General features: G+C 36.0%; 2 protein-coding genes across 4 annotated transcripts; one reads left to right on the top strand and one right to left on the bottom strand.

The window, feature by feature from the left end:
- Positions 1 to 138: 138 nt before the first annotated feature.
- LOC127521477 (major histocompatibility complex class I-related gene protein-like) lies at positions 139 to 21,589 on the top strand. 3 transcript variants are annotated; one of them, XM_051910746.1, is made up of 7 exons: positions 139 to 301; positions 1,200 to 1,466; positions 1,794 to 2,072; positions 2,271 to 2,333; positions 18,103 to 18,336; positions 18,511 to 18,600; positions 18,827 to 21,589. In XM_051910746.1, the coding sequence occupies exons 1-6, from the start codon at positions 256 to 258 to the stop codon at positions 18,588 to 18,590; spliced, it is 969 nt and encodes a 322-aa protein (XP_051766706.1). In that variant the 5' UTR covers positions 139 to 255; the 3' UTR covers positions 18,591 to 18,600; positions 18,827 to 21,589. The 3 variants fall into 3 exon arrangements, with proteins under 3 accessions (XP_051766706.1, XP_051766707.1, XP_051766705.1); XM_051910747.1 differs by having other exon boundaries at positions 18,859 to 21,589; XM_051910745.1 differs by lacking the exons at positions 18,103 to 18,336; positions 18,511 to 18,600; positions 18,827 to 21,589 and adding exons at positions 2,709 to 2,825; positions 3,079 to 3,635 and having other exon boundaries at positions 2,271 to 2,567.
- Positions 11,455 to 16,949, bottom strand: LOC127521479 (class I histocompatibility antigen, F10 alpha chain-like). Its single transcript, XM_051910748.1, has 5 exons — positions 16,782 to 16,949; positions 16,223 to 16,489; positions 15,834 to 16,112; positions 14,924 to 15,000; positions 11,455 to 11,835 (listed from the first exon to the last, which is right to left on the bottom strand). Exons 1-5 carry the CDS (start codon positions 16,825 to 16,827, stop codon positions 11,803 to 11,805), a joined length of 702 nt encoding a protein of 233 aa, XP_051766708.1. The 5' UTR covers positions 16,828 to 16,949; the 3' UTR covers positions 11,455 to 11,802.
- Positions 21,590 to 22,329: the final 740 nt, after the last annotated feature.

Genomic DNA, 22,329 nt, shown 5'->3' on the forward strand with positions numbered 1-22,329 from the left:
AGGTCGGTCTGCTATCTGGGATGTATTTGATCCACTTCTGATCCAATTCTTTATGTGCAGTCGTCGAAGAGCAACTTCACTGAGCACGTTACGACCAACCTAAACTTCCGAATTGAGACTTTATCTAGGTCTGCAGTGACGTCTGCTCTGAAGCCGTTTTTACTTTCGATTTAGAAAAGACTGAATATCTTTACAGCGCTCTTCGACGACAAAACAAAAATAATTGTGGATCAAATACATGGATTTTCAATTGCAATGAAGTTGATCATTTTCTTAATCTGTGCACATTTGGTTTACTCAGGTGAGATTCATTTAGTAAAGTCATTTAAACGGTGAATTCTCTGTCAGCAAGACCTTCAGCTACTTCCGTGTGCTGAACAGACAACAGAAAATAAGACATTTCAAATCTGATGTAATATTTTCTCAAACATGTTATATCCAGGCTAACAGAACTAGTTCTTGCCGTTTCTGTGAAGGGCTGAAAGCAGTATTTAGTTTTGTTGAAGTTTGTGCGTACGTGCTCTGGCACGTCAGAACAAGCATTTGATTGAATCTGGAAATAAAGCAAAATAACTGAGGAAAATGAGAATTAGTCCTCCAATGCCATGTCCGTAATTTATAACAAAAAATCTAGCAAACGGATTCATTTAAAGAAGTAATTTCTCACCACCTGCGTGACGTCATTCACCAATGTGGCTGAACGACAGGTTTGTGACAATACGGTTTCTGCAAACAGTCGTGACTAGCTAGTTGATTTGTTCAAAGATGCATCGTACTATGGTAGTGAAGAAGCAAGTTACATCGTTGTTTGGGAAACGCACCCCAGGTCTGCAATTATTTGATCAAAAATACATTAAAAATGTGAAAAATTATTACAATGAATATAGTAAAATGTAATTTATTCTTGTGATCAAAGCTGAATTTTCAGCATCATTACTCCAGTCTTCAGTGTCACATGATCCTTCAGAAATCATTCTAATATGCTGATTTACTGCTCAAGAAACATTTCTGATTATTATCAATGTTGAAAACAGTTGTGCTGCTTCAGATATTTTTGCAGAAAGGACTTCTTTCAAAAATATTAAAAAAGAAAAAATTTAATGTTTCTAAACTTTTGACAGGTACTGTATGTATTTACCAGTTTGAGAGCTTTGTGTTGTTGTGTTTTTTGTGTTGTTGAATGTGTTAAATTTTTTCAGAGTTTCACACCATGATCACATACACTGAAATAAGTGGAAAGACGACTGCAGGAACTCCAGAGTTTTCTGCTGTAACTACACTGGATGATCAACAGATCGATTATTATGACGGTAACACAATGGAGCTGATTCCCAGAAAGGACTGGATGAAGGAGTTTGCATTGAAATCTAAAGAACTATGGAAGGACTACAGTGATATAAGACAAAAATTACAGCAGATCTATAAACTCAACATTACTGTTCTAATGCAATTAAATCAGTCACATGGTGAGTTAAAATACAGTATTACACGGCTCTCTGAAATGCTTGATTCTAATTGGTCAGTCGTGACATTCCAAGATCTGTTATTCCTTGTTTTATGACTGTTGTCAATAGCAACGCTGTATAGAGTGCAACAGTACAGTAAACAGTACAGTACAGAAAACTCTACCAATCAGTGTCAAAACAAGCAAAACGCAACACAAGTTTTTTTAGCTCTATTTGTACATTATCTCTTACTTAAATTACATTTTTAAACATCAAAGGATAATCTTGTACGTTAAAAATAAAAAGTAAGTACAGTAGAGTATCCCACTATCTGTCTTTCTCTTTCAGGTCTTCGTTCATATCAGAGGGTGTATGGATGTGATTGGGATAATGAGACTAAAGACTCACATGGGTTTGATCGGCACAATTATGATGGACAGGATTTCATCTCACTGGATCTGAAGAAGTTCACATACATCACACCTGTAAAGCAGGCAGAGCCCATAGTGCAGAAGTGGAATAATGACAGAACAGAGCTTGAATTACTGAAACAATACTTTGGGCGAGGCTGCTTTTACTGGCTGAACAAGTTCTTACGTTTGTCCAAAGCTACTATTGAGAAAGCAGGTACAGCATCAGAGTTACCAGGACAGACAGTTGATTATTTCTTTCCTGCATGTGCAGATCCCAGATAAACCGTGTTTTAACAGACAGCTTGATAAATCTGTGCAGGTCAACATTAAATTAAAGACTGTGATAAGCAGAAAGTGCATGTGTTTCTTTCTCTGTTCTCAGTTTTGTTCCCTGTTCTTTATTTACTTCTAGATCCTCCTAAAGTGTCTCTGCTGCAGAAGAACCCAGACTCTCCTGTGGAGTGTCATGTCACAGGTTTTCTCTTCAGAAACACAATCATCTCATGGAAGAAGAATGGACAAGCTATGAGCGATAAATTGGATACTGGAGAGACACAACCAAATGTGGACGGGACCTTCCAGAAGAATCTTACCCTCTATGTCCTTCCAGACGAATGGAAGGAGGAACAGTACGCTTGTGTGGTGGAGCACAAGAGTTTGACTGAGCCAATCCAGAAGATTCTGACCGAGGATGAGATCAAGAGGAACGGTAAGTTTAAACCTGGTTAATTTTTTTGCATGTACATTTAACTTATTTTACTGTTTTTAGGTTTGTTTTGTTGTTGTTGTTTAGGTTTTTCTGCCATGTTTTTCATTGTGTATTGTGTGTGTGTTTCTCTGTGTGTTCTAGAACCTGGATCAGATGCTTCATATATCATGTATCTGGTTCCTGTCATTTTTATCTCAGTTATTGTTGTACTGATTGTACTGTGTGCATGCTGGAACGCTAAAAATATAGCCAAAGCTTGTAAGTACTAATGAGATATATAATTCCCATCATAAGTGTGAATGTTTTTACATGTTTCTGTGTGTGACGGTACAATGAAGAAGAGTGCGGTGAATGTGAACCTTTTGCTGTTTTATCAGGGTTTTTTTTCTCTAAAATTTTCAAACCATGAGAATTCTGTTGGTGGTGTGTGTGAAATTATATGTGAATCCCTTGATAATGTTCTTTAAATTTTATTACAGCATATTATACCTCTGTTTATCTCTCTTCACAGCCTACAAGATGGTGAACAAATGTGTGCAGAACCTCAATCCTAGCATACAGAACATGCACTGACTGTTATCTCCACTCCCTATGTTGGCTCAAGAAGCTCATGTTTCATGAGTGAGCAGTACCTCATGGTACCTTCACAGAGAGGCACATAATCACTTCCCAGAACCTTTACCTTTACAGTTCCTCACCGGTGGAATGATCTTCCCAACCCTACCCAACAACCAAGTCCATTTATAAAGTTCAAGAAACATATAAAGACTTTTAAAGACTCTTTTTACTGTAAACATTCAACTATACATACTTAATCTTCTTTATACTTCTACGTTTTCTTTCATCTCTAATTTTGCATTTTAGTATTTCTTTTAGAATTAATAGTTTTAGCCGCTTTTCCACCATTAGGCCAAACTGTTCTCTTTGTGTTCCATTCCATACTGATCCAACCCAGCCGTTACAGATATGGTTTCATTTTCCACTGTGGAGCTGATAACAGAGCTTTTTGGAATGTAATACAAATGTGTCAGTCGTTAGATGCAATATGAGATGTAAATAGCTTCCACGGAGGATGATCGGAAGATGATTGTGTTTACTTCGCTCAAATGGCCAGCTACAGAGAAACTGGCAGCCAGGCAACAGACAAGTGACCAATCCTGAGTGGCGACGTTACTGCATGCATTCGTTCAGCACAATTTCAGCACCAAGAATGGTTTGTAATCATGAAAATAGCGAAAATATAACCATAACCATTTCTTACCATTCAGCCCAACGATGGAAGAGCGGCTTTGTTGTATTCCTCATTCCACAAGTCCTACAAATGACAAAAAAATTATTTAAATTTTTGAATTTGCAGAAATTTGCCCTTAAACAACCTCATGTTACCAAGATATGACCCAGTACCATTTTTTATGGAGATATTAGAGTGCATTTTTCCAATGAAAAGTATTTATGCACATATTTTAAATTTGTAATTATATGTACTATATGGGGCTGTTTACACTACACCATTTTCAACTAAAAACTGAAAACCTTTTATGCATTTTGGCCGTTCATTTACATGACAATGGTGTTTTGGGGGCCTAAAAATGCAAACGTTTGAAAACAAGTTTCAAAGTGCACTTTTATGAAAATCGTAACGTTATCATCTCCATGTAAATGGCAAAAACACAGATCTGTGAAAACGGTGACGGCATGCACATGCATATTACATGTTTAGTCTATCTATAGGCATGCAAGTTTGGCACGAGTGCTCTGTGAAAGAATGCGTATATGCAGGCTCATATTCTTTCTTTACAAAGTGACATCACCATCTACTGGCCTGGCATGCAGCATTTTAGTTGTTTTTGTGGATCTGTGTGAATGGAGATCATTCTAACAATGTTGTCATCTGTACAAAGAAAAAACTTTTCCATTTTTTGTACATCATTGTCGTGTAAACGTACCCTAAATGTGCTTTATTTCCTGTGGAAAGATATGTAAATATTTCTTTCTGTCTTACTGTCATGGTCATGTTTAGTTTTTCCATGTTGTTTAATTTCTAGCCATGGTTTTCATTGTCTCTATTTGCCTGTGTTCTAGTTCTTTATTAGTCATGATTTCTTATCAGTTTCTCACCTGTTCCTTTTCTCATTAATCATCTAGCTCTGTGTATTTAAGCCCTCTGTTCCTTCTGTTTATTGTCTTGTGTTAACATTGTGTTATTATGATTACTCTTTATGTTAATTAAAATCTATTTTCATTGTTCATTCTGCGTCACGTATCATCATTGTCATTTAAACTACATGCACCTCTGACACTAAGGTGCGCTGTTGACACGGGGGACAGGGGGGTCAGGACCCCCGGAGTTTTGAAAAGACAGAAATCGACCCCCGCACTTTTGATAAGGGCTGCTTCAATCAGTCACACTATATCATATTTTAGCGCAGGATATTTTCTTTCAAATGAGACCATTTTCACGTGTCTGTGAGCTTTCGTTCGTAAATAATCAACTGTTTTGTCGCGGATGTGAACAGGAAATGCGCTCTCGAACGAAGAAATACACGATCTCCAAACAATCAAAGCATGCAAACGTTTTAGGACAGGTCGATGGTATATAAATCATGCCCGAAAGTTAGCGCTTGCGGGAACGTCAATCAAGCCATCCGTCCACGAGAGGAGAAAACCCTGCGTGTTTAATTGGTATGTATATACTCCTGTAATACTGCATTTACAATGCTTATACTCATTTTTGATAGAATGATTATTATTTTGAAATGTAAAACCACAGCAACCAATCTGATAAACAATTATTTGACAAAAAATATCAAAACTATGTTTAGAATATGATAAGACTAATTGCACAGCAGTCTGCAAGTATGCAAACTTGAATAAAATTGTCATTTCAGTAAATCTACATTTTGATATTGTGAAATGGGTATTATTATAGTGCAAAAACTGTGTGCATAAACAGTGATTTCTTTGTTTCAGTTTCTGTTAAAGTTGCAGTTGCTGGCACAGCTGGAATCACATCTCCAGGACAGAAGCAGCTGGGTGATGCTGAGGTGATGCTCAACACAGGTGACAAAAAATGATGCACATATAATAAATTATACAAATCTGGATTATGTAGATTCTGTTCTAGATTGTAATAGAGTCTTATGTCTCCTGAAAGAATAAAACTGATCAAAATCATAAAATGCCTCTTTTTTGTTGTTTGTTCATACAGCACAGACAACATATAGCCTACTATAATATTTATCACTTTCAGCAGTGTTTTATGTAACTTCAAAGGGTTGACACCTAGATTTTGTATTTAGACCACTGTATATAGCTATGAGAAGCTTTTCAATTTGGGTAGACCAAATCCAGGCGGAAATCCCCAAATTGTCCACAGTGCTTAGGAGTTTAAGGATCAGACAAGTTTAATTTATGATGGTGATCTGCCAGTGAGCCTGAAGTGGTGGTCCGATGTCCGGAAATCTGATCTTACTATCTGGGTTTTTGCTCACAGTTTGGCCCCCCCACTTTAAAAATGTCTCCTGCGCCACTGCTGACACTTACAGACTCAGTGATCAGTTTAAGTTTGATCAAATGCAGTCTGTCTAATGTTTTTTCATTGGAAAGTATTTACTGATCTTGTGGGTAAAGGGGCCATTATGGAGGTAGATTTGTAGCTAATCTCCAAATAAATACATTATGATCCACAAATAAATGTAAAGATATTCACAAAAAAATAATCGTATGCACAAATGAATAGAATGAGATCCACAAATATAAGTTAGGAGTTTCACAAAAAATAATTAAATTCACAAATAAATAAAATGAGATTTGCTAATAAAAAACATACAAATATGTTTTTATGTCACAAGCACAACTCTGCCTGCATTTATTTGTGAATCTCCACTTGTACATTTGTGGATCTCTTCCTGCGCATTTGTGGATTCTGAAACAATTCTAGCGTCATGACCTCAAACAGATCCACAAATAGGTCGACTCCACCCACCGACTACTCAAGCCAATCAGATAACGGACACGTGGTGCTGACCAATCACAGCACAATTTCGCTACAACCAATCACGTTTTGCTTTACAATTGGGGCGGGAACATCGAATTGAGCTGAAGCAGTTTGTGTGATAAAAACACCCCGTTTACAAAATGTAACAGACTTTATTGTGATTGATCTTTTAATTTGTTTTGTACATATTTTTGTGGGTGTAATTATATATAAGGTCTGCATTATCCGTCTTACAAAAAGGGGGCTCTTATTTTGATGGGTATTATGGTATGACTGTTACTGATCACTGCAATAAGCAAACACTAATCCACAAATTACTAAAGTTACTCACTTTTGATGTGCCTGACACTACCTCTCGAAATAAACCAACATCCCGGAGTTATTCAGTTACTCCAACAGTATACTGACTTTACCTGCTGTGAAGAGAGAACTGATAATGATGAGCACGAGCAGCAGCAGATATGAGTGCGCATGCGCGGCGTACACGAACGAACGTACACGGCCTGTCACCGTTCTCGTTCTCGAGTCAAGAATCGGTTGCAACGGTTTTCGGATCACCAGTACACAACCGAGAACCGCTTCTTTCGGACATGTCCGATTTGAGAACGATGAGCTGATGGTACTGCGCATGCGTGTAATTTTTCAAGAGAACGAAAAGTACATTAGTCAAGTTGTTGAACATCGCAAAGTGATAACATAAAACATACTGGAAATATGTTTATGACTTAATTCAAAATACAAAAAGTGTATTGTGCTTTTCACAGATTAATAACAGATTAACAGCATACAAAATACTGTAAATAATACTGTACATAATAAACTACATGCCAACATTAACATAATATTTTGTACACAGATCAAACTAATGTTCAGAAATAGTTCTACAAATTTCTTTTTCTATATTAATGTTATTTAAAAAGCAATATAGTAAAAATTGTGCAGTTGTGCTTTCAAGTTAATTTTTTTTTTTAAACAATTAATTGTTTGTAAAACTACCAAACTAAACATTTATTTGTTTCATAAATAATCCATGGACAGCTTATTTAATTTCTAAACAAGGTTATATAAAGATAAAAAATGACGTAATCAAACTACAGTGAGCAAACAAGCGACTCCATTTCAATCGCTCTCACGGTTCTCGAATCTCAATCTCGTTCTCAAGTAGAATCGGTTGCAACGGTTTTCGCATAGATATACATAATAAAGACTAGATGTCTTACGGCGGAGTCTCTAACGTCACCGGCGGCCATCTTGTCACAGGCAAGCTTTCTGGCGGGCTCTGTGGTACCTGATGTAAGGTGAGTGATCTGCACGAACACAAATACTCTTATCTCGCTGAAATCTTGACGGATTTACAAATGGTTTGGTTTCTTACAAACGTTATTAACGTGGCTATAATTCTAGATGCTTGAACATGTTGAAATTGCAGCTCTTCTTTTCGAAAAACGACTTAATCGTGCAGCATAGTTGTGTATCACGGCTACTTGCGCAAGTTATCAAGGCTGAGACCACAATCGAGCTGTTCAATTATATAGATTTTACTGACACCAATAACGATTTTATGACAACTAATCTTTTGTCTAAATTACAATCTTTATGGATGTGGTTGTAGTTATTAGCTGGCTAATAAAAAGGAAGCTGTGAGTGAGACCTAGTAGTTACAGTTTAGCTGCTACCCAGCAATTTCACATCAGTGGGAGAGGCAGAATTGCTCTTTCTTTTCAATATAACTTAAGTTGCACATGATTTCCAGTCGGTTTGGTTTGTTAAAAACATCTTACATTATGATACAGGAAATTGCTGGCTTTATAGGAGAAGATGTGATTTGTGCAGCCTACGGATGCTCCAATCGCCGTAGTCTCAAAACGAGAGCCCTTGGGATCACCTTTCACCTGTAAGATATGACAATATTATGATTATATTTGGGATAATCGTTACTTTGTGGATGTATGTACAATACAGGTCCTGTTACACAGGAACAGCGGGGCTATGACATAATAGTATTACAAGATTGTTGTTGACCCAAAGCTTTTTACAAGTTTGTTTACACAATCGCAGAATGTTTCTTTTGGATACCCCCTTTTTTTTTTTTTTTTTTGGAACAGTGATCTCTGAAGTAGGCACAGTGCAATGTCGAGGGGAAAAGCCTAGTAAATAGCCCAACCCTGAAGAAGTTAAAATAAACATGTAATAATTCAAATTATTTTATTATAATAGTAATATTCATATTATAAAAGTGTATATATATATATATATATATCTCATGTTGCCATTCTGTACACTGAGTTTTAGTAGCCTATATATTGATTTAACATAAATACCTTGTGCGTGTGTATATTCATTGCACCTATCTGTTCTGTTCAATGTTATTTTCATATGGAAGTCCATGGTTCTAATTATTCATAATTATGCAGTGTCATAAGTACATCTCTGACGTTTATAACAAACCAAACAGTTTGAAAATCGGTAGAAAATTGAGCAAGTTATGGTTATTTAAAAAGTACATGCACCATTAAAACACAATGTTACGAGTGAGCGAGCTGACTGTTACAAGATGGCCGCCAGGTGCGGACGTCGACCTCCATTGGCCAGCAGCGCGGACGAGACATCTAGCCTTTATTATGTATATCTATGGGTTTTCGGATCACCAGTACACAACCAAGAACCGCTTCTTTCGGACGTGTCCGATTTGAGAACCGATGAGCTGATGATACTGCGCATGCGTGATTCAGCGTGTGATCTGAAGCTACCGAACAGTAATGACTCTCACAGCACCGGTTAACTAGGGCAACAGATGCTATGAGAGGACTCGAATGAGGGGCCAATCTGGCGAAACGTAAGTTTATTTAATTACAAATAAATCGTAATGTAAAAGGATCATGGTTTCTGCGCTGATAAAGACTAATTTATTCACTTTATAACTGTAAAACTTCCTCGTTTGAGCATCACTGCCTGTATATGTGTTTGGATGCTTTAGATGCAAAACTAAATTGTAAGAAACATTTCAGATTATAATTTTGTTTTAGTTGACTGATGTTATGATGACTGACTTTATATATTTGAATGTGTTAAGTGTTTTTTTCATCCCGGCCCGCGATAGACGACGTCATTACGTCGGAGCGTAACCGGTGAACCGTTTTTTTCAACCGGTTTATTGAATCGAACTGTCCGAAAGAACCGGTTCGCGGAAAAGAACCGAACTTCCCATCACTAATATTTAAAACAGTTCATTTGACTACAGTGGTTCAACCTTAATGTTATGAATTGACAAGAATACTTTTTGTGCGCCAAAAAAAATAAATAAAATAAAATAAAATAAAATAATAATATCGACTTTATTCAACAATATCCAGTGATGGGCGATTTCAAAACACTGCTTCATGAAGCTTCGAAGCTTTACGAATCTTTTGTTTCGAATCAGTGGTTTAGAATGTGAATCAAACTCCCAAAGTCACGTGAACCACTGAATTTTCAAAACACTTATGATGTAATAAAGCCTCATTAATTGAAATCACATGACTTTGGCACTCTGAACCACTGCTTTGAAGGGTCTCTTATTACTTTGCTCATAGTGCACCCATTTGGAGAACAAGTCCTTCAGTCAGATGAAAAGTTCGATAGGGGTCTCATCTGCAGGACTACTAGGGGACCGTTAGGTCTCTGCACCGATTTCATATGTATATATATATTTTTTTTTTTAGAATTGCAGCTTTCACTTGGTCATAGTCTCTGGTTTGTGAGGGGTTCATAGCCACAAAAGCACTTTGGGCCTTGCCCGTTAACAAGGGAATAAGGCGGACGACACAGTCTTCCCTTGGCCACTGATACACCTCTGCAAGACTTTCAAAAGTGGTAAGGTAGTGTTCAATATCATCACTGTCCTCCAGCTTGGCTATTCGAGGTTTGTGGTCTATCACTCTTTCCGAAGCTCCAAGTCTGCATTTGGGTGATCTGGTCGCTGAGGACCTTGTAATTTTGCTCGCAGCGAGCAGCCTCTTTCTCCTGCCTCTCATCCCGGTCCTTTTGATACTGCATGAATGACTGGAGCATTTGTGCCAGCGCTGTGATGGCAGCATCTCCCCCAGTGGCTGGGATTTCTGTAGGCAGCAATCGCTCCTCTGCAACACCTCCAGCAGCACCTTGGTCCACCTCTGCATCTGTGCCCTCCATAGGCTGACTCCTAGTTTTGGGTGGCATGTCAGCAGGGCAGTAATTTATACAGGCACGTCACTCATGTCACTTCAAGTCCAAGTTTATACAGTCAACAGGTTAACCTGTGACAGAATTACTTTAATAAGCATTAAAAAATAATAATTAAAATTAAATAAAACATGATTAATAACAATAAACAATAATATTATTGCTATTTTGGCATTGATGTAGTTGTAAGATTTTATAAAAAAAAAAAAAAAAACCTTTACCATTTTAAAAAGGACAAAATACTCAAATAATGAGAAAATAAATGACTTAGCAACAAAGAAGTGAAAATGTGAGTCGGTACAACACCTGTGTATATTAGTGATTACAAATATTCACAAAAATTCATATTTAGTTGTTTTTGACTAGGACAAAAAGCTAAATTGTGAGATATAAAGAAAAAATGTCATTTTTAATTTTTATGTTGCAAATGCCACATTAACTAAAACTTTAAAAATTAAAACTAGAAATTTGAGTTTAAATTGTCAGAATTGTAAGATACATTCTAGTGTTTCTCCAATTTTACACTCCCTTTACAAAACACATTTACATTTATAAATTTAGTGGATGTTGCACCTACAATTATTAAATTATTATATAAATGATTAAAACATTCTTTATGATCATTTTTTTCAACTTCACATTGTTTTCTTACATACAACAGTTTTATTGAAAAAAAGAGAACTGCAAGTGTTTGTTTAATTTATTTATTTTTTTACATTTAAACTCAAAAGCCCTCAAACTACAGTACTTGTAATAACTTGGAAAAAAAAAAAACTATATTAAATTTATATTTATAGGACCTTCTCTTTTAAAATATTTACAAATGCAAGAGGTGAAAGACAACATCACACACTTTTTCTGTTTGATCATGTCGAATCTCATTCATAAAAAACAGATCCATGACGTCCATACTCAGGGATATTAATCAACACTGAAATGTGTTTTGGTCCCACAAGCCTGCTGGAAATCATCTTCTGATCTCCAACCACACTGAAATCTGGGGTCTGTGCAGACGATTTGAGGAAAATCTTCATTTTTTTAACGGATTTTGCCAGATCTGCACTTTCGTTTCTGCAAAGTAATGTCATAAAGATTAAATAAATGGGGATATTTTTAATTACACAGTTTGTATGACCACTGAAACAGCATGTGACCAATTCCAAATCCCAAATGTATGGAATTATACATTGACATTGTGAAAAGAGTGTCACGGTGTGTGGCTGTAGTAAGAAATAAAGGCCTGGTTTCACAGACAGGGCTTAGATGAATTCAGTTAGGGCATTTAAAGGCCCACTGAAGTGTCTTGAAATGTGTAGCATTATTCAGTGTGTTGACTTCATTTCCACTGAAACAGGAAGACAGGGTGGGACATACCGAACAGCTCCTCCCCTTTTTTGAAATAGCGTTTTGTTTATATCACAGCTTGGTAAAGTTTTAGTTTCCTTCTGTGTAGAAAATAGTAAATGTGTGAACAAGTGACCAATTTCAGCTACAGCTTCAGTGTCTATTTATAATGTAGGGGACGGGACACTTTAGATTCTAGAGAGCATTTGTTTGGACAAAAAATCATTGATTCATACTGGCAGAAGTAGGAGACTGTAAGTTTTGAATGCTTATATCTTCTAAATGCGAATTTTGTTATTGTTTTGGAGCACACTAGTTTATAGATAATCTTAAGGCTAACATATTCGCATTAAAAGCCAAAAAAAACCTCAATATAATATAAATGTGCCTTAGAAGAAAACATTACTGGTGTGCATCTTGAGACAAAACAATGGCTCTAACATATTTTAAGATCTGTCAGTGCAACTTACTTTCAGTTGAAACAGCTCAAACATGCACTTTAGTCTAGGACTAGCTTAAGCCTTGTCTGTGAAACCGGGATAACTGTCTTTATTTATAAATCCAAGGAGAAACTCAGGAGAACACAATCATGCTAAAACAAAGATATAAACAAGACTGAACAAAGAACTGAGAGGAACTAAGGCTATGTTCACATTGTCAGTCAAAATCTGATTATTTGTGTATCTGACTGGAATCTGATCTAAAATTATTGACGTCCACACTGTGTATTGAAACTGTTCAGATCCAATTTGTGTATCCATGCCACTCTTTCGTTTTTAGGAATATCTGCATTGGTTTCTATGGCAATGACGTTGCATTGGTAGGTATATGCCAGCAACAACAACGGCATCATGGAGGGGTTTTCAATACAGATATTGTCTTATTTACAACATGACAATGTGTATCCGCTGCGCTGGACTACTGTGTCTTCTGAGGCAGCGGCAGAACCGTAGGATGCTGGTATGAGCGGCTTTATTCTGTGCTGTCATCTCTGCCCGATTCAAAACATGTCTCCGTTATATTGTCGTTTTCTACTCGTCCGGTACTTTGCAACAACAAAACCTTATTTCTGCAGCGACTTTCAGCATGTTTCCTATAAAAACGTCTGATGTTTATGTTTTACGTTACGTGAGAAAATCACATAAACCACTTGAAATACAATCAGGGCAGTCACACTGAAATGGATTTCCAGAAGTGCGATTTAAATAGGATTTCAAACCACATATGAATGTAGCTCAAAACAGATTTGTAAAAGTCGCATTTCATGTGAATTTTAGCTGTTCACACTTGCTAAATCTGATCGGATTTCGATCAGATATGCACCAATATCAGATTTGGACTGACAGTGTGAATGAGGCTTAAAGGGTTAGTTCACCCAAAAATGAAAATAATGTCATTAATTACTCACCCTCATGCCGTTCCACACCCATAAGACCTTCGTTAATCTTCGTAACACAAATTAAGATATTTTTGTTGAAATCCGATGGCTCCGTGAGGCCTGCATAGGGAGCAATGACATTTCCTCTCTCAAGATCCATTAATGTACTAAAAACATATTTAAATCAGTTCATGTGAGTACAGTGGTTCAATATTAATATTATAAAGCGACGAGAATATTTTTGGTGCTCCAAAAGAACAAAATAACGACTTATTTAGTGATGGCCGATTTCAAAACACTGCTTCAGGAAGCTTCGGAGCGTTATGAATCAGCGTGTCGAATCAGCGGTTTGGAGCGCCAAAGTCACGTGATTTCAGCAGTTTGGCGGTTTGACACGCGATCCGAATCATGATTCGACACGCTGATTCATAACGCTCCGAATCTTCCTGAAGCAGTGTTTTGAAATCGGTCGTCACTATATAAGTCATTATTTTGGTTTTTTTGGAGCACCAAAAATATTCCCGTCGCTTTATAATATTAATATTGAACCACTGTACTCACATGAACTGATTTAAATATGTTTTTAGTACATTAATGGATCTTGAGAGAGGAAATGTCATTGCTCCCTATGCAGGCCTCACGGAGCCATCGGATTTCAACAAAAATATCTCAATTTGTGTTCCGAAGATCAATGAAGGTCTTAAGGGTGTGGAACGGCATGAGGGTGAGTAATAAATGACAGAATTTTCATTTTTGGGTGAACTAACCCTTTAAGGACTTACATGTAAGTACACAGATTATTAAGTGTAATTAACTGAAACAGAAACAGGTGTGTGATAAATCAGAAACCATGAAATCATGGGAACTTATAATGACCGGCAACACAGGCACAACAGGAACAGGGAAAATGAAAGCAAAGCACAAAACTAAAAAAATGAAACTTAACAAACTAAAGCATAACCCTGACAAAAAGGCAAACAAACAATTTTTTTCCAAATCTCAGTCATATTTGGCCAGTTTATTCCAACTGACATGGTTAGATGAGGTGTTTGAATATGAGCTGATTATTGTGGTCCATTTACAGGCAGCTATTGAAGACTGGGTTTAGTGCTTGGTTGAACAATAAATCCCTTAAATATCACGTAGAGATCATTTATTAATATGTTCTTGATGTTTAAAGACATTTTTACACAATCATTCAAAAGTTTAGCACCCAGAAATTTAGCTGCAGTAATGGCTACTGAAGATGAGGCTTTGAGGCTTAAAATAATTCAGTAGTTCGGAATCATTTCCAGCCGTAATATTTGCTCTATTTAATTCTAATACTATTTAAAACTACTGAATGCATGTTTGATAGCGGAGACATTCCCATCATCCTACACCTGATGAAACCACTTGAATGAAAAATAAGATCAGAAAAAAACCCCACATACTTACTTGCTTCATTATTAGTATGAAAGCACAAAAAACCAGTACTCCCATCACATACACCAGTCTGTATTCTTTTGTAGGTCCTTAAAACAAACAAACAAACAAAACACTTGAACACTTGAAAATACAATAATATACTGAAACAGCAATATAACCCTGAAACAACTGATGAAATAATAATCAATACTAAAAATAAGTTATTAGTTACGTCCAGGGTTATCGTTAACAAAAAAAAAGTTAATTGAAATACAGTTACAATCAAAGGAAATATAAATATAAGATGAAAAACAAATGAAACAAAACTACCTGAAATAGGTTTAAGTTAAAGCACTGTAATTACTGAAAAAAACTGAAACAACTGAACTAAGAATAAATTAAACCTACATAGTGATATTTAATATCAGAACATCAAAAACTAATAAAAATGACAACTAAGCAACAAAATTACTAAGAATTAAACAGAAAATTAATACAAAAATATAAAAAGAAAATCTAATTTAAAACATTAATGCAAAACTCGTATATAAATAATACTAAATAACACTGGTTGGTGCTATTAATCAGCCATCCTAACGGTTTGATCTTGCGTCTAAAGACCGACTGCAAGAATCTTAATTTTTGGCTTTTCAATTGTTAATGTGTGATTTTGACTATTGATTATCTATTTGATAAATTTGCCCTGTGTAATCTTATGATCCTATTAGCCGAATGTGGTAAAGATAGGATAAACATTGTAGTAAGTACATAAACAAAAAAAAAAACCCAAAACCATAAAAAAGATTGTTACAGATCAGATATATTTATCCGATTAACTCAAACATAAATTTGCTAAGTTTTTATGTTGTAATGAAGCAATGTATGAGAAAAAAAAATGATCTACTTGTTGAACAAAGTGAAGTTCTCAAAGACAATGTACCTCTTCCCTTGAAACCCACTTTCCTTAACTCCAAGAAATATGTCAGCCAGTAAACACACTCATGTTCGTAGTATCGTTTCAGAAGTGTAAGCTGTTCTTCATCACTATTCCACTTCTTCACTGTGGGCTCTGCCTGTGGTACATGTGCAGTGTATGTTCGCTCCTTCACACCCAGTGAGATGAAATCCTGTCCATCATAAACGTACTTATCAAACCCTTGAGAGTCTCCAGTCTCATCATCCCACTCACATCCATACACTCTCTGATATGTATGAACACCTGAAGAAGAAAACGGCATGAGAATAAAAATATAACATCTGCTCTTTTTTTGTAATGCACAAGGTAATACTTTGACTTTTAAAAATGTAGTATAAATCATCTGAACTCACCATGTAACTGACTGAATCTCTCCATTAGAACGTGAATGTTGTTTTTGTACACCTGCTGCACATGTTTTCTGATCTCAGTGTCTTCTATCCACGTGTCTTTAGTTGCAAACTCCTCCATCCAGTCCTGTTTGGGAATCATCTTCATTGTGTCACTGTCATAATAATCGATCTGATGTCCATCCAGTGTAGTTACAGCAGTAAACTCTGGAGTTCCTGCAGTCGTCTGGCCTCTTATTCCAGTGTATGTGGTCTTGAAGGTGTGCAGCTCTGAAAAAATATTGAACAAAACAACACAAAGACATTAAGCTCTGAAACATGGTTAAGCATCTCATAGTGTCAAATCAAACAACTATAAAATACCAATATTCAAATTAATATTAACTGAATTTGAGATACTATCCCACTGAAATTTTTTATCTTACTTGTATATTCTTTTATATTCATATCTATTCTATTAAAAACATCTCATGATTTTCTGTCAGTTCAGCACACGGTAGTAGCTGAAGGCCTTGCTGACAGAGAATTCATCGTTTAAATAATGTTATGAAATGAATCTCACCTGAATGAACCAAAGGTATGAAGATTAAGAAAATGAAGAACTTCATTCTGGACGAAAATCCATGTATTTGATCCACAATTCTTTAAGTGTAGTCGGCGAAGAGCACGTTACGACAACTTGTGAGTAAAAGCTTTCACCCTAAACTTCCGTACTGTTTATCTAGATCTGCAGTGACGTCTGCTCTGTAACCTGTTTTTCCTTTCGATTTAGATTTAGCAAAAACTAAAGAGTTTTACAAAACTCTTAGATGACTACACTTAAAGAATTATGAGTTGAATACATGGATTTTCATCTGCAATGAAGTTCATCATTTTCTTCATCTATATACCTTTTGTTTATTCAGATGAGATTCATTTCACAGCGTTTAAATTCTCTGTCAACAAGGCCTTCGGCTACTTCCGTGTGTTGAACAGACAGAAAATAAAATGTTTCAAATCTAACATTTTCTTAAACGTCTTTTATAATATCCAGGCTAATAGAACTAGTTCTGTCATGGGCTTAAAAAGGAGCTGCACTGAAATTGTTTCAGTAATTTCCAGTGATATGTATTTGTCTGCAAGTCTATTTAAAGGCAAAACTATAACAAGACTGAGAATAGCGCTATATGAATGACTAAAGTTATGCAAATTTTAATGTAAATGAAAGAATATCCTGTGCAGGTGTGTCTGCGTGCCACGGTTTAGTGAAATATACGCTAACGTTATCTGTGCGAAAGTATTGATTTGAAATGCAAGTTGCGCTCGTCTTTTATTCAATTCACATTTATTTGTATAGCGCTTTTCATATTACATATCGTTTACAAGCAAAAAATGCATGTCATCATTACAGTTTGGAGTGATCTGTTATCAGAGGTGTCTGTGCAAGTTACAGTATGTCATTTCAGAAATGTACATATACAAATCAAGCAGTTAGCTAACAGGCAGAGCTAACAGTGATGAAGTGGAATAATGACAAAACACAGCTTGAATTACTGAAACAATACTTTGGGCAAGACTGCGTTGACTGGCTGAACAAGTTCTTACGTTTGTCTAAAGCTACTATTGAGAAAGCAGGTACAGCATCAGAGTTACCAGGACAGACTGTTGATCATTTCTTTCCTACATGTGCAGATCCCAGATAAACCATGTTTTAACAGACAGCTTGATAAATCTGTGCAGGTCAACATTAAATTAAGGACTGTTAAACTGCGATAAGCAGAAAGTGCATGTGTTTCTTTCTCCGTTCTCAGTTTTGTTCCCTGTTCTGTATTCACTTCTAGAGCCTCCTGAAGTGTCTCTGCTGCAGAAGAAACAAGAAGATTATGTGGAGTGTCATGTCACAGGTTTTCTCTTCAGAAACACAATCATCTCATGGAGGAAGAATGGACAAGCTATGAGCGATAAATTGGAGTCTAGAGACACACTACCAAATGAGGATGGGACCTTCCAGAGGACTGTAGCCCTCTATGTCCATCCAGACGAATGGATGAAGGACCAGTACACTTGTGTGGTGGAGCACAAGAGTTTGACTGAGTCCATCCAGAAGATTCTGACTGAGGATGAGATCAAGAGGAACAGTAAGTTGAAACCTGGTTAATTTTTCTACATGTAAATTTAACTTATTTTAGGGGCCAAACACTGACAATGAAAATGGCTTCACTATATTTTTTTTAAGGTTTGTTTTAGATGTTTAGGTTTTTCTGCCATATCATTCATTGTGTGTTGTGTGAATGTTTCTCTGTGTGTTCTAGGGCCTGGATTATATGTTCCAGTCATTAAAGCTGTTGTTGTACTGATTGTACTGTTTGTAATTTGGAAATGCAGGAATTAATCCAAAGCTCGTAAGTACTAATGAAATATATAATTCCCATCATAAGTGCGAATGTTTTTACATGTTTCTGTGTGTGACGGTACAATGAAGAAGAGTGCAGTGAATGTGAACCTTTTGCTGTTTTATAATGTTGTTTTTATTTTATTTTCTAAAATGATCAAACTTTAAGGATTCTGTTGGTGGTGTGTGAATTGATATGTGAATCTTTTGAAAATATTCTTTAAATTTCATTACAGCATGATACACCTCCATTTATCTCACTTCACAGCCAGCAAGAAGAACAGATGTACTCCAAAACTTAAATGCTTGCATGCAGAACATTCACAGGCTCTTATCTCATCTCTAGAAGACTGTGGTGTATGAGTGAGCAGCACGTCATGGTACTTTCACAGAGATGCATAAAATCACTTTCCAGAACCTTTACCTTTACAGTTCCTCACCAGGCGGGGTAGGGTCCTTTTATAAAGGTTTAGAAACATCTAAAGACATTTAAAGATTATTTTCCATGAGCATTCAACTATACATACTTAAAGTAATCTTCTTTATACTTTTACCTTTTTTTTCCATCTCTAATCGTTGGATTTTAGCATTTCTTTTAGGATGAATCACTTTAGCCGCTTTTCCACCGTCAGGCCAAACTGTTCTCTTTGCTTAACCGTTTCATTCCATGCTGATAACTGAACTCTTTGGAACTGTGTCAGTTATTAGACGCAAGAGTTTACAGACGTTATGAGATGTAAATTGTAGGGCTGGGTATCAATTTAGATGTCCCAATTTGATTCGATTACGATTCACAAGGTCTCGATTCGATTTTGATTCTCGATTTTCGATTCTCAATTCGATTCAATGAAATAATAATAATGAAATGAATAAAATAGTTATTGTTTTTGTTGTTTTTGACCAATGTATCTTTATGTTGTAAATAAATAATAGCCTTAAGTTATTAATAGATGATCCAGTACTATTTGTACCATTTCTATGGAGATATTAGAGTGCATTTTAACAATTAGATTTTTATATATTTATGCACATATCTTATATGTGCAAGTACTATATATGTGCTTTATATCCTGTGGATATTGTAATAAATAAGGTTATGACACCCAATATTTTAGATACCAGTGAAATTTAACAATTCTCGCAGCTAAAGCTACTAATATAAATTTCAAAGATTATTAAAGACAAGTTAACAGTCTTTAATAAAGAACAAATAATTAAACTACAAGCAATAGCACAAATAAATAAATACAATAGAACAAAGATACAAGTGAAATAATCAGTGCTTTTAAGGTTTTTTTCAGGTAGGTCTAATAGTAGTTTTCAGGTACAGAAATTCAATAAAGTAATCAAATGTAAAATAACACTGCAAATAATCTGTACAAACTAAATAAAGGTTAATCCTTATTAAAGTTACAAAAACGTTATTCAGTAAGAGTAGGGAGTGATTTTTGTAGTTTGATTAAAAAACAGGCAGCTGCAGGAATATTAGGTTGCTGTCAATTTAAGACTAATGCACGGATCTAATATACTGATACACATGCGTCCTTTATTTACTGCTTAAACCATAATCGACTATGTTTAGATACTCGCAAAGGCAGGCATTTTGAGATAAATTTGTGTGAATTTGTCCGTTTAGGCACAAGGAGAGGTGAAAGAGAATTAATTTTATTATTTGCATGCCGTCTGAGACGTGCAGCTATGAGCGCTTTGGGTGTGCGCACAAAACTTCTCACACAGCGCGCGCACACCCAGGTTCTCTTTCTCTTGAATGCTTAAATTGGCAAGACTTGAAAACACGTGCAAATAATAAACTTTAGTAACCATGCAGCGTTGGCCCGATCAGGAGACTGACAGTTCCTTCAACTGTCCGGAACGTCTTTCACACTGAAAGGAGCACCTGCGTCCGTTATGTTCAGCACCGAATAAATGACAATATCACGGTAAGGTAAATAAGAGGATGACATCTAGTGGATAAGACTAGTGATAAGATTAATGTCAATCAGATATTGTGTTCAATGTTTGCAGAAATAAAGACGAAAAAAATCGATTCGTGGCTTCTGAGAATCGATATCGAATCGATCACATTTAAAAAAAAAAAACAATTAATCAAAAAATAGATTTTTTTGCCCAGTCCTAGAAAATTGCGACCATGGAGGATGATGGGATATTTCTAGTGTTTACTTCGCTCAAAAAGTGCTTGGCCAGCTACAGAGAAACTGGCAGCAGGGCAACAGACGCATTCTACCAACAAAGTATCCGGGCCAAGAAAGTTCTGTAATAACGCCGTTCTGAACCAAGCTCAAGTGGAAATATAACTAACCATTTCTTTCCGTTCTTAAAACCGTTCAACCCGACGGTGAAAAAGCGGCTTTTGTTGTATTCTGTTAATTTTTGTTGATATTTGTCTTAATGACATTACTTGATATTTGTTTTTGGGTTTTTTTTAAATTAAATAAGAACTAAAATTCTCTAGCAAAAAAAAAAAATATATATTTTTTAGGACTGTCAAAAAATTAAATAATGTTAACTACAAAAAATAATCTCAAATTTTGAATTAGCAGACATTGCCTCTTAATAACCTTATGTTATTAATAGATGACCCAGTACCATTTGTACCATTTTTATGCAGATATTAGAGTGCATTTTCCCAATCAGATGTTTATATATTTATGCACATATCGTATATGTGTAACTACTATATATGTGCCTTATTTCCTGTGGAAATATATGTATATATTTGTATATATATATATACACTGGAGTCAATGATCAGTTTAAGTCAATCTGTCTGATGGTTTCTCACTGGAAAGTACTTGTTGAGCTTGTGATTTAACAGAACAGCATAAAAAATTGATAACCTGTGATCTTCACAACATTGTTCCCATCAACATGTATTCACATTTGAGATTTTTTTTATCCTGTTTGTTAATTTTGCATTTCTTGCCTTATTCTATGGCTTTACTTTGTGCTACATTAAATAATAAACCTCTATAATGTTCTCCTTTTTTTCTGAGTGAGTTCTGTCTCTGTACAGTTTTAATAGAGATTGACTAAATATGTGTTTCATGGATTATGCTATACAGATTTTAACTGATATGTCAACTCTGACAATTTTTATTCGAAAACGACTGAATATGTGAAACTTGTCTTGCTACCAACAATCATCTCAAATGTATTTAATGAACTAACACCAAACTGTTGCTTATGGATCGAAGTTCTTACTTTACCCTACAGCTATTTATATTTAATTTATATAATTTATTCTAATCCTTATAATTTAGATCAACCTCACTAGTTATTGGAGGCCTAGTCAGTGCACACTATGACCCTTCTCTAGTGGCGATGACGTGTGAAAGCGCTGGCAGTGTATGTTCTCAGCAGGTTTGGAGCGAGTGAGAGGGTATCAGAGCGCTGCAGGGCTGTTTGTGAGGGCTGTTCGCAGGAGGTAATTAGTCTCTTCACTGCCACACTGAATCAGGGCTGTGAACGGGCCGCTGTCACATCAGCTCTGCAGCGCGCGAGTCTGAGCACCAGCGCTCAACATGCAGCGCCGCACGACTGTCTGCTTCACCCTGAGCACAGGAGACACGCGACACCTGCACGAGAGAGAACAGACCGGATCTCACAGGTACACCGCACAAAAACACTGTTTATTCATGAGCATTTGTGTTCTGTTTTCCAGTGAAACAAATAAAAAAAAATATATAAACAACCTTTGATAAAGCAAAATATTCCAAAA

Source organism: Ctenopharyngodon idella, chromosome 10 (assembly GCF_019924925.1).
Source record: "Ctenopharyngodon idella isolate HZGC_01 chromosome 10, HZGC01, whole genome shotgun sequence".
Lineage (NCBI taxonomy): Eukaryota > Metazoa > Chordata > Actinopteri > Cypriniformes > Xenocyprididae > Ctenopharyngodon > Ctenopharyngodon idella.

What these genes read in the sequence shown, in the direction of transcription:
- LOC127521477 (XM_051910745.1), top strand. Translation starts at nt 256, where the DNA reads ATGAAGTTGATCATTTTCTTAATCTGTGCACATTTGGTTTACTCAG. An exon ending in AGCTACTATTGAGAAAGCAG is followed by an intron (nt 2,073 to 2,270) that starts GTACAGCATCAG and finishes ATTTACTTCTAG; the next exon opens with ATCCTCCTAAAGTGTCTCTG. An exon ending in TAAAAATATAGCCAAAGCTT is followed by an intron (nt 2,826 to 3,078) that starts GTAAGTACTAAT and finishes CTCTCTTCACAG; the next exon opens with CCTACAAGATGGTGAACAAA.
- LOC127521479 (XM_051910748.1), bottom strand. Translation starts at nt 16,827, where the DNA reads ATGAAGTTCTTCATTTTCTTAATCTTCATACCTTTGGTTCATTCAG. An exon ending in CATACCTTTGGTTCATTCAG is followed by an intron (nt 16,490 to 16,781) that starts GTGAGATTCATT and finishes ATATTTTTTCAG; the next exon opens with AGCTGCACACCTTCAAGACC. An exon ending in GAGATTCAGTCAGTTACATG is followed by an intron (nt 16,113 to 16,222) that starts GTGAGTTCAGAT and finishes TTTCTTCTTCAG; the next exon opens with GTGTTCATACATATCAGAGA.